Genomic DNA, 12,390 nt, shown 5'->3' on the forward strand with positions numbered 1-12,390 from the left:
ATGTGTTTCCAAAAAAAAAAAAAAAAAAAAAAAAAAAAAAAACCATCTAACATATGTTTGTTTTTCCACTACTGCCACTAACATCAACATACACTCGACCCACAAACCCATTCCCGTCACTTCTAGCAACCCCCTCCCCATCTTCGTCTTGGTTGAACAATCCCAAAGCTTTGAACAAAAGAGATGGCGAGGTCGATGAGAAAACTTTCTGGAAAGGATGAAATTAAGATAGTAGAGCGAGAGAGATGGTGATTTCGACAAGAAAATTTCAGAATGAAAGAGATGGCGATGTCGTTAATGGCATAAAAAAAACATGAACGGAGGAGGTAGTGGAGAACTGGCCATGCTCTCCAGTTTCATGAAGCAAATCGATTCTTATTCGTCTTTTTTCTAGTGTAATCAACCCATATATGTATGCTTACTTTAGTTCCAACCCTGGTAATTTTAATGAAAGCCATGAGATGATGAGAGTGCTCGGATCTCCAGCACTAGAACCATTAACAGGTTAATAGTTGTAGTCCATATCGTTCATTATTAATTCTCAACAAATAAATTCTCTGTGACAGCACAAAATTATTCTCAATTGAATTGATTTTATATGTTCATGTTCATGGCCTCCCCCACCCCAGTTCAAGACCAGAACGTCAAGGAGTGTTGGGCTGAATTGAGATGGTTGAGAGCGAGAAAGAGGAGAGGGGAGGAGTCTTTGGTGGCAGTAAGAATTTTGGAAGATGGCGGCTGAAAATGGAAGGGAAAGAAGATCCATAGAGTTTGTTTTTAATCATTTTTTGTTTTTGTTTTTTTTTCTGAAATTTTGAATTTTATTATTATTTTCAAGTAATTAATTATAGGGGTAAATACGTCATTAAGGAGTGATGGGAAAGAAAATTAGAACTTCAAGGGTGTTAATGTTATTTATCAATAGTGAGGGGGTTTTGTTACAGGATAAACTTCAGAGGTTGTTAGTATAATTAACCCCTTAATTTACTAATCACTACCAAAAAAAACAACAATGGACGTTAGGCGTGTATTGAGAGTATGAATCTCAGATCGAAAAAAAATGTTTCATGTTATAAGTAATTGGACTAATCCTTATATTACCAATTGGTTTATGAGAAACTAGTAAAAAGAGATTCAAAACTTCAAATCTTAACCAAAAACATTTAACAAATTTTATTTAATTGTTAAGACAAATAAAAAATAATAAAATAGTGAGACATTACGCACGTCCAATAACTTACCATCTAAGACCATCTCCAACCGAAGGGTCCAGAGGGCTAGAGGGGGCATGGGCCCCACAGATTCTGAAAGGGCCAAATGGCTGGTTGCATGCAGCTAGCCAGCCAGCTTGGGGCTGGCAAAAAATTCATAAAATCATGTCGATTATAATCGATATGAATGCTTAAACAAAAATTTGAATCTAACGGCTAGCTGACTAGTCGTTGTATTCAAAATTTTTTTCTTCCTATAAATAACTAAACCATTCATTAAATTTAAGTTCTAATTTTTTTGGTTTTTTTGGCCAGTTACTGTTGTAGTTTTTAAATATAAGTTGTAGTTTTTAAATTTAAGTTGTTGTATTTGAATTTAAGTTGTTGTAGTTTTTAAATTTAAATAATAAATTATGTTTGACCCTATGATCCTTTGGCTCTTTGGTGGAGACGGTTTTTTGTGACAAGGCTAAAAACGAGCCCTATGGCCCTCAGTTGGATATAGAGGCAAATATGACCCTGTACTGTTCATTAAAATATTAATATCTTAGAGGTCAGAGCTAAAACGGGCCCTCTGACTGGCTCTACGTTGGAGATGACCTAACACCCAACCCCACACCACGCGTGAGTTCAACACGTCCCATCAACTTTCTTTGTCTCTTCCTCGCTCCTCTTTCACCTGTAGCTGTAGCTTTTTCTCTCTCCTCTTTCACTCCACCCGTGGGTGAGGGTCTTTCCTATTTCTTTTTCATTTTTGGAAATTTCACTCGATTGCTCTCTCTTCCACTTTATAAATTAATCACAAAATCGAATACTTACTCAAACTTATCTTTTCATGCTATATGCTACTTTGTTTTCATGCAAGGACTTAAACTTAGTATAAAAGTATATTTAGCATAAAATTATTTTCAACACAAAAATATTTTTAAAATTAGTAATTAATTATCCTGCTGTATAAGGAAATGCATGGACTGTAAACTGGACAAAAGAGCATAAACCTCAATCCGTGTGTCATGAGATTTGGAATCATACAAGTCAACTGTGACAGTTAGCATGTATCTGTCATCTAAATTTTCCTTTTGGGAAAATATCTGTCATCTAATGTCATGGGGTTTGAAATCATGGGTGACTCATACTATGGAATTCAAGAATATGGCTATGTTGACTGATGCAAGAGAAGGTGTGGCGTAGAAGCGTCCTTGACTTTCAATGAAGAAGAATTGGGCATATTTGAAATCAGCGAGGAACTGTTTGCCTATGCTTCTCTGAATCCGAGTGTCATTTAACTAGTACTGAAAAAAAATCAAAACTACAATGCCACTCCTTGTGATTCCTAGATTTTTGTTCCCTTGGATGTTGATGATATTTCATTATTTTCTTGCTTGTTTATTTTAGCTTGTACCACAAATTACAAATAAAATGTAAATTCGGGTTCTTTCAATACATAGTTCTTTTCTTTTGTTGGACTAATGCAGTGTCAACCCTATCCAGTCTAAAATAATAGTCATTGCTTGTCCGACAGTGTAAACAAGGACGGGCCAAAAATGAAAAGGCCTGCATTCTATAACACAACACTTAAGACTTCTGATATAGTAATTAGTGATGCTGGTTTAAGTAGTAATAATAAATAAGTAAATAAAACTCTTAACTATAGCCTGACAGAGAGGGAATACAAGAAGAATTATTCCTTTTTTTATTGATCAAATAGAGATCTAACAAAGAATAAAAGAAAAAAAGTAAACCAATAGATTCCATTTTTTTAGTGAGGATATTCCCTTTGGGCATAAAACAAAGTGCTTATGCATGATCCTATTTCATACGTTGGCGACTCCTTGTGTCTTTATATGAAGCTGGGAGGTGTTTGCTATGAAACTCAAGGGTGGAGAGAAAAGATGGGTTCAGAGATGAAGATACAAGTCATTTACAAGGAAACAATTAAACCATCATCGCCAACTCCTCACCACCTTAGAAATTTGAGCCTTTCTGTTTTCGATCAACCTTTTCAGGATATTTATGTCCCACTACTTCTCTTTTATCCCAACGACAATAACAAGTATTTTGAGGGCAAACATTCTTTGGTTGCCGAGAGATCCAAGCTTCTAAAGAAATCATTATCTGAAGCCCTCACTCGCTTCTATCCATATGCCTGAAAATTCCTGCCCAACGCTTCAATTTGTTGCAACGACCATGGAGCCGCATATGTTGAAGCCTGAGTGAACTGTCCTATGTTGAAGATATTGAACAAGCCCGAACTTGTGATCCTAAAACAATTGCTTCCAACTGTTTTAGACTCCTCACAAGCAGACATAGGCTGTCTTCTACTCGTGAAGGCCAACTTCTTTGAATGTGGTGGACTAGCAATTGGGGTTGGCAGCTCACATAAGGTCGCCGATGCTTATACAATATACACTAAGCAAATTCACTAGTTGCTGGGCAGCAATTGCCCGTGGTTCTAATAATACTACTGATCACATAGAGCTTCTTGATAAATTTGGTGTTGCAGCTTCTCTTTTCCCACAAGTAGATTTCTTGAACTCGCTTCAACCTGCCCTGGAATTTCCCCAAGAAAAGTGTACAACTAAGAGATTCGTGTTTGATGCCTCAAAGATTGCCGCTCTTAAGTCCAAGGCTGGTAGTGCCACCATGGAAAATCTAACTCGCGTTGAAGTGGTATCAAAGAAACAAATTAACGGATAAGATTGAGATAAGAAAATCTAATCCAATTAATGGTTTACAAGTGAAGAAATCTAACTTTGTAAGATTTTTTAATTTTTTTAAGTTGAAATGTTCATAATTTTTTTGAGATAACATGTCCAAAAATAAACTTAAGAAAAGTTAACACAAAAAAGATTAATCGCATAATCAAATTACTACATAAATAAATATTTATAGTCCTATATAAAGCCTAAAAGTAAATGGCCTCTCAAGTGCAAGGCCGCCAGTGGTCCCAAAGCCTACACGCGTTGAATTAGTATCTGCGCTCATTGGAAGTGCACAATGGAATCATCAAATCAAAATTTGGTTTCGTAAGGCCATACGCGTGGTGTCAAGCGGTGAACATTCGGAAAATATTGGTGCGTCCCTCTGTAGAAAATTTATTGGGAAATCTCGTGACGTCCTTCCCAGTAAAGGCCAAAGAAAGTGAAGTAGATCACGATCTTCAAAGCTTAGTTGCTAAACTAAGGAAAGGCATTGACGAATTTAAAGTGAAATACACTAACGGTGTTAGTGCGGATGATGAATGTGAAATCTTCAAAGAGTATATGAATCTGTTAGCAAGGAATGATATCGAAACCTATAGTGGCAGCAGTTGGTGCAGGTTTTCTTTTTATGCCACGAATTTTGAATGGGGGAAGCCATCATGGGTTTATCAGAGAGTAGAATCAAGAATATGGCTGCGATGATGGATGTAAGCGACAGCGATGGTATAGAAGCGTCGTCAACTTTCAATGAAGAAGACGACCATACAAGGCCGGCCTCGAGAATTTAGGGGTCCTAGGCGAGTCTTCAAAGTGGGACCCTAAAGTTCTCAGACCTCCGACTTTTGGTATATTGGTATGTAATAAAAATAATTCGCTAATTACAAAAAAGTCTATTTCTTCATCGAATATCATTAAAAATTAATATCAAAAGAAAAAAGATACACTAACATTACTTAATATTACATGTCATATGTATTTAGACGCAAATGCACTAAATGTATGTAGTCAAGAGTCTTGGTGATCAAGAGAGTAAAAAACAATAAAACAACGCCAAGTGGTTCTCTTGTGTTCTTTCTAAAATCAACACACACTAGCGAATCAAATTTTAGAATAACCTAGTTTAACAATAAATTATTGAACAAGTTACAAGTATGAGCGCAACCTAGTGAAATTGTTTAGGATTCCTTAAGTTCATGGAATACTCTGAGGGTCTTCCCACAAACTATTGTCAGGTTACATGTACATACCCACTGATGTTGTGTTCTGTGATCAAAGGGACATTTCTTTTTTGCAATTAAGATAGTATAAGTGGAATCATTCATCTAATAAATGTTGGCCGAGCATTTAGAAACTGAATTATTCGTTTAATAAACACTTGTTACGTGATGAATTGATTATAAGAGAGTTTATCTCTCATGTTCTTGGGGGTGTAACATTTTTATTAAATGCATACCTAATCAAAATGCATGCCTTATCAAATAAAACAAAAGAACTGCAAAAGGTGAGGGAGATCTAATCGTATATTTAAATATAACAGCTTTTAAAGGGAAGGGACTAGACAATACAAAGCGTGGTACGACTATATACCTACACGAATGTAACACAATATACAAATGCACGGTGGGTACTTACCAGCTAGGGATCCAGCAAAAAACACATGGAAGAAAGCACATTCTTGCTTGATCGAGAGATTATTTGCTTAAATTATATTTGTTATAGCCAGGTGATGTAACAGGTTGATTGGATTTCTTCTATATGTTGGAAAATTTAATAATAATAATATTATTATATTAAATTTATTAATTGAATGGAAATTAGAAAGTAGAGCCTTTTGGTAGAAAGATATATCTACTTAAATGAAGTGTTGTAACTTTTGACTCTTGATGAATAGTCACATGCTTTTCAAAGAGGTATCTCACATTCTATAAATAGGGAATCCCCTTATAATCACCGAGATAACAATTATAACTTCTTTTTTTTTTCATTGTTTACATTCATATATATAGTGCATTAAATATTAGAAAGTCTTATGAAGTCCATATGAGAGGGTTTTCAACACAATCGTGGTTCATGAAGCCTTGTGATTTGGAGTGCTACTATTACAAGGACGTGGTCGTTGTATTTTGGGAGACATGTGCTGATCCAACCATGAGCACCGTAGTGGGGCATAAACTTGTCTTAAGGACAAAGTGTCAAACACTTGCCTCGACCGTATTTTCTAGGTTTTTCTAATCCATTATATCATGTTCATTTAATATTGGTTACTCATGTGTTTGCATTAATTTTGATATATAATTGCATGAATTATTTCTTAAATTTTTATGTGATTTAATATAGCAATTAGACCCTAATTTTTCCAAGAATCTTAAGACAAGTTTAGTTTGATTGCTATTTTTGTTTTGAGAATAATATGCTTCCGTGACAAAGTAAAGGTTGATCCTAATGGCATGAGCTTTGTTTCAGATTTATTCTGTCATATTTTTGTCCTATAGATTAATTTTGTTGGTAGCATAGTCTGGTATGTAGTCTTGGTTTCTTGCAAAATTGTTTGTTTGTATTCTTGCCTAGTTGGTTACTTCTTTGCCGTGCATTAAGTTTCAGTTTGTAAAGTAAGTAAGTAATGCTTTGGGAGTGTTTTGTTTACGACTAACCTTATATATAATATATTTATGACTTCATGAATTCACAACTTTCAAATGATTGTCGATCAAGTGTTTGACAAATTAATTGATAGATTTCCAAGTGGTTGACATGCCAATCGGGAAACGATTACATACATTTACTTTGTATATTGTGAATTGTATAAGAATGTGTTGGAATGAATCCCTATAATTGATGGGTTGATTTTTTGTCTGGAAAAGAAATTCACTATATCTAACTTCATGAAAGGGTTCTCTGGAGAGCCTCCACTGACAAACATGACCCTTCCAAACTATAAGGAAATGGATCATTGATCCCAATGAGATTTCAAGCAGATGCATAATAAATTTTGGATTTAGTTTGTCCAGAACAATCATGTATCTTCCAAAGTGCACATGCAGATGCGCCATAGACTATGACGAAAAGACATGATCACTTCGTATGGATCATTTGGCCCTTTTCCAAAGGGTAACCATTCCATCACCGTGATGGTGCCATTTGGGATTTTGAGTGGCAGTTTGGATTCTATTAAGTTTCATTTGTGTATATTTGGTTTTCTAAGTTTTGCTTATTTTATGCATGTATGTTGTCTCACATTGCTATGAGTTTATCTAACTAAACATGGTTTTCTAACGTCTATATATCAATTTATATGTGGTTTTTCTTCTGCAAATGAAGCGTAATGCTTCTTGGTAGGGTTGCATGCATGAGAATGGCTTTTGATTGCGTTGACCTATTTTGATCTGATGCTTATTTCTTTGAAATTGTTTTGCATGTGTGTTTTGTTGAAATGATTATTCCAATTGTAGTAGCTTCTCTAACTAAAGGGGCATCTGGTGTGAAGAGAAAGGTCTGTGGATTTGAACAAACGTATTATATATATGGGTTCCATTTTCCCGTTGTAAGTAACCCTAATAGACACATGAGTTTGAACAGACGTGTATTATATATATATATATATATATATATATATATATATATATATATATATATAGGGTTATATCTGTTCAAATTGAACAAGACTGTCTCTTCCAAAAGAAAGCATTCCGGCCAGGTTCTGTAATTAATATATACGGCTGATTCAGTGACTTTTGGTTCTTTACCAAAAGAGTGGCTGGTACCTTTTGGAAATTACGAGTTTGGTTCTCATTTTAAGAAGTGAAGTATCCAAACCGGATATCACGTTGTGATAAATTTTTGACTATGGTTCTTGTTTAATTTCAAGAAACAAAAGGTCTAAATACCTAGTTGAATGTGAATGGAGTGCTTCTCATAGAAAGGACTTGTGAGTCTTGAAAGCCTAGAAGTGAAGAATAGATAAAGAGAAAATATCTTCACTGGTTCCTACTTCTTAAGTATGATGAAGGAGTAATTGATAGCAATTGAAAAGCAACCACAATGTAACGGAATTGTGTGGGTGGCTTAGCTATTTTGAGAAATGGAATGTACTTAAAAAGAATTTAAAAGTAATTTGCTTCTAGAAAGAGATAACGATTACGCTTATAATTGAAGTTTTAAGGTATTGAAAGGTTGGAGATCTTCTAACAAATACCTTAAAATGTGGGGGAATGTACCCGAGTATTAGCAAATTACTTTTTGAGTCCTACAATATGTTTTGAAGGACTTAACGTTGGAAAACAACTACTCTTGAATGAAATATAATTTCATAAATGGAAGTGCGCACCATAAGTGATAGTCATCAACCTAGTGGATCCAATTAATTAAAGGTTTGATTAGAAAGTAAGTTGTATCATCGAGGGGAATGGGTTCAAAGCCTACATCTTAAGAATCGCCATAATGGCAACCCAACCTAGCTGACTGGAGATCCCAAGATCTAGGTTCAAAGGGACAACCGAATTGTGGATGATTCAATGGGAGCACTGCAGAGATAATCTCCTATCCATGTCCTATGATGAAACAGTGTTATTTGCAGCGTATTTAGGATAAACTTTGCTTTTAATGATTTCTATACTTGGAAATAACAAGTGGGGTATTGCAGGATACTCTTAATGGGAAGGCACCTATCTTGAGTGAGGAATGGGGCCGTTCCTGTGAGAATTTTTTTAAGGGCTTAGTTCTCTAAAAGCATTCATGAGAAACCAAGAATTGTTCAGGGTCAAAATGAACACAACTAAGCAACCACGAGGTGTCTGGAAGGGTATTGTGTGATTACTATTGTCTTGGTTTACACAAACGGCTGAGCAGTCAAGACATCGCGTTCACTGATTAGCCAAGTAAATCCAATAGTAATTCACTACGGAAGGTTACCGATGTAGTACTTTTCCTACTGAATTCTCTCTCTAGTGTATGCATTGTCATTTGCATGGTATTGAGTCAATTTCCATTCATGTGGAGGATTGTTGGAAAATATAATAATATTATTATTATATTAAATTTATTAATTGAATGGAAATTAGAAAGTGGAGCCTTTTGGTAGAAAGATATGTCTACTTAAATGAAGTGTTGCAACTTTTGACTCTTCATGAATAGTCGCATGTTTTCCAAAGAGGTATCTCACATTCTATAAATAGGGAATCCCCTTATAATCATTGAGATAGCAATTATAACTTTTTTTTTCATTGTTTACATTCATATATCTAGTGCATTAAATATTAGAGAGTCATATTAAGTCCATATGAGAGGGTTTTCAACACAATCGTGGTTCATGGAGCCTTGTGATTTGGAGTGCTACTATTACAAGGACGTGGTCGTTGTATCTTGGGAGACATGCGCCGATCCAACCATGAGCACCGTAGTGGGGCGTAAACTTGTCTTAAGGACAAAGTGTCAAACACTTGCCTCGACCGTATTTTCTAGGTTTTTCTAATCCATTATATCATGTTCATTTAATATTGGTTACTCATGTGCTTGCATTAATTTTGATATATAATTGCATGAATTATTTCTTAAATTTTTATGTGATTTAATATAACAATTAGACCCTAATTTTTCCAACACTATATATATGATTTAAGCATATAATCTCCCTATCAAGCAAGAATGTGCTCTCTTCCATGTGTTTTTTCCTGAATCCCTAGCTGGTAAGTACCCACTATGCGTTTGTATATTGCAACGGTCAATATAAATTTAGTACCTTGGAATCCTACCATCAACCAAACGAGAATGTGCTTTCTTCCATGTCTTTTTTGCTGAATCCCTAGCTGGTAAGTATCCACTATGCATTTGTATATTGCAACAGTCAATATAAATATAGTACCTTTAAATTTATTAGGAATCCAACCATCAACCAAGCGAGAATGTGCTCTCTTCCATGTGTTTTTTGCTGAATCCCTAGCTGGTAAGTATCCACTATGCATTTGTGTATTGCAACAGTCAATATAAATATAGTAACTTTAAATTACATCATATAATTTACAAAATATGGTTTAAAAGCATGGTCTCCTTGCATTTCTTTTTAAGCAGACACTTAACTAATATATGATGGACTTTTGAAATGCCAAAAACTCTCTTTTTGGATACTTTCAAATGATATTTTCTTTCCGCGAGTCTCGTGAGTTACACATGTTTTTTTGGTATACCAATGAGACAAATATATATTATATAGGGGAACAAATTGTGGACTACAATTACCAATGTGAGACTCATTGAAGATCTCTCCTCTCATTAATGTGGGACTCATTCCCAATATATAACCAATTGGCAACATGAATAGTACCCAAACTTACGTATAAGTTTATGCAAAATCCCTCATATCATTAATGTGAGACTCATTCTCAACATATATATTGAAGGTCCTGCTATGATTATGAAACTCAAATTTTGTTAAGCATTGAGCAAAAGATGGTTTCAGAGATGAAGGTTCAAGTCCTTAACAAGGAAACAATTAAACCATCCTCTCCAACTCCTCCCGACCTTAGAAATCTTCGCCTCTCTTTTTTTGACCAGTTCGAACCTGAAATTTTTATCCCACTACTTCTCTTCTATCGCAACAAACCTTGTGCTGCTGTTGCTGATGATCAGGAAAGATCCAACTTTCTAAAAACATCATTATCTGAAGCCCTCACTCACTTCTACCCCTTTGCAGGAGAATTTCAAAGAAATGATTCAATCTGCTGCAATGATCATGGGGTTGCATTTCTGCAAGCCCAAGTCAACTGTTACATGTCGATGGTTTTTGACAAGCCAGATGATGGGATCCTAGAACAATTGGTTCCAACTGATAAAGAATCCACACTTTCAAACACAGACTATCTTCTACTAATCCAGGCCAACTTCTTTGAATGTGGTGGATTGGCGATTGGGGTCAGCTTTGCCCATAAGGTTTCCGATGCCTTTACAATATGCAAATTCATTGAAAGATGGGCTGCAATTGCCCTTGGCTCGGCCAGCACTACTACTGATCATCACGCCGTGCTTCTCGGAGAATTTGGTGTTTCAGCTTCTTTGTTCCCACCCCTGGATATCTTCAACTCACCTGACTTTGCAGTGACATTGTCTACTGAAGGGTCTATAACAAGGAGATTTGTCTTCGATGCCTCAAAGATTGCTACCCTCAAGTCGAAAGCTGCCAATACCACTCCCAACCCAACACGCGTTGAAGTAGTGTCAGCGCTCATTTGGAAATGTGCAATGCAAGCATCAAGATCAAAATTGGGTATTATAAAGCCATCCATGTTGTGTCCGATTGTGAACATGCGGAAGAGATCGAGGCAGGCCTTGGCAGAAAACATACTGGGGAATTGTGTGTGGTCCTTTGCAGCAATGACAGTTGAAAGTGAGATAGAACATGAAAGCTTGGTTGCTAAACTCAGGAAAGGCATTGAGGAACATACAGAAAAGTATCCTAATGGAGTTAGTGGTAACGATATAATCGAAGCAGCCAAAGAGTCTGGCGGCAGTAAACTCCTGGATAGCGATGATTTAGATATCTATACTTGCAGTAGCTGGTGCAGGTTTTCCTTCTACGAAGCAGATTTCGGATGGGGGAAGCCGTCATGGGTGAGCGTTCGTAGTCTATACAAGAATACCATTCTGTTGATGGATATGAGAGATGGCGATGGCATAGAAGCATCCTTGACTCTCAAAGAAGATGACATGGCCCTATTTGAAAATAGTGAGGAGCTGCTTGCATATGCTTCTCCGAATCCAACTGTCATTTCGTGAGATCTCGCAATCCTTTTGATGCTTGTACTTTATCTGTGATTTCATTTCATTTTTCCTTATTTGTATACGTAATTATTTAACAAAATTGGTGTGATGCTTCAATTATATAAATAAGAGCAACTACGAATGTGACTGATATATGAGGAATGCTTGGCTACTAAAGGATGAGGAGGTTCCTTCTCAGAACAGTTTGTGGTTGATAAGTTTCTCCTTTCAAACAGTGTTTATTTTGGAAATAGGGAGTTCCAGCATTTTTTTTGAATTTGCAGCATTTTAATTTCAGAAATTGGGTTTGTTTTGGATGTCATAAAGGTCGAAATTAACGAATCGGAATCGGTATTTTCAATCTAATTGCACTCAAACTTTGAGTGATAAGTTTTCTAACCAATAATCACTGTTGTAGAAAAAGAATTGCAAGAGGTCATTGTCATGAAATTAAAGTTTGGACAGCGGAGCAAAAGATGGGTTGAAGTAATTTAGCAGCAAATTAACGATGGGTCAGCCAGATCTGCGGCACCGTTATATATGGAGGGTCTTCGTTGAGGAACAACTGAACCCTCTCTGTTTTTTATTTTTTTATTTTTTTTATTATTATTATTTTTTTATAACAGTTTCAACCTGAAGTTTATATCCTACTAATCTTCAATCCCAAGAATAAAAGTCTCTAACCGGTCAGGATCATGTCGAAATTATGCAAATATATGTATATTTGG

At 35.7% G+C, this 12,390-nt stretch overlaps 1 protein-coding gene and 1 pseudogene across 1 annotated transcript; both read left to right on the plus strand.

Annotated features, from left to right (window-relative positions):
• The first annotated feature begins 3,103 nt into the window (after window positions 1–3,103).
• LOC137724703 (vinorine synthase-like) lies at window positions 3,104–4,701 on the plus strand (annotated as a pseudogene).
• Window positions 4,702–10,333: 5,632 nt separating this feature from the next.
• LOC137724704 (BAHD acyltransferase At5g47980-like) lies at window positions 10,334–11,677 on the plus strand. The gene has a single exon (XM_068463426.1). The coding sequence runs from the start codon at window positions 10,355–10,357 to the stop codon at window positions 11,675–11,677; it is 1,323 nt and encodes a 440-aa protein (XP_068319527.1). The 5' UTR covers window positions 10,334–10,354.
• The last annotated feature ends 713 nt before the right edge of the window (window positions 11,678–12,390 follow it).

Source organism: Pyrus communis, chromosome 2, assembly GCF_963583255.1.
Source record: "Pyrus communis chromosome 2, drPyrComm1.1, whole genome shotgun sequence".
Classification (NCBI taxonomy): Eukaryota; Viridiplantae; Streptophyta; class Magnoliopsida; order Rosales; family Rosaceae; genus Pyrus; species Pyrus communis.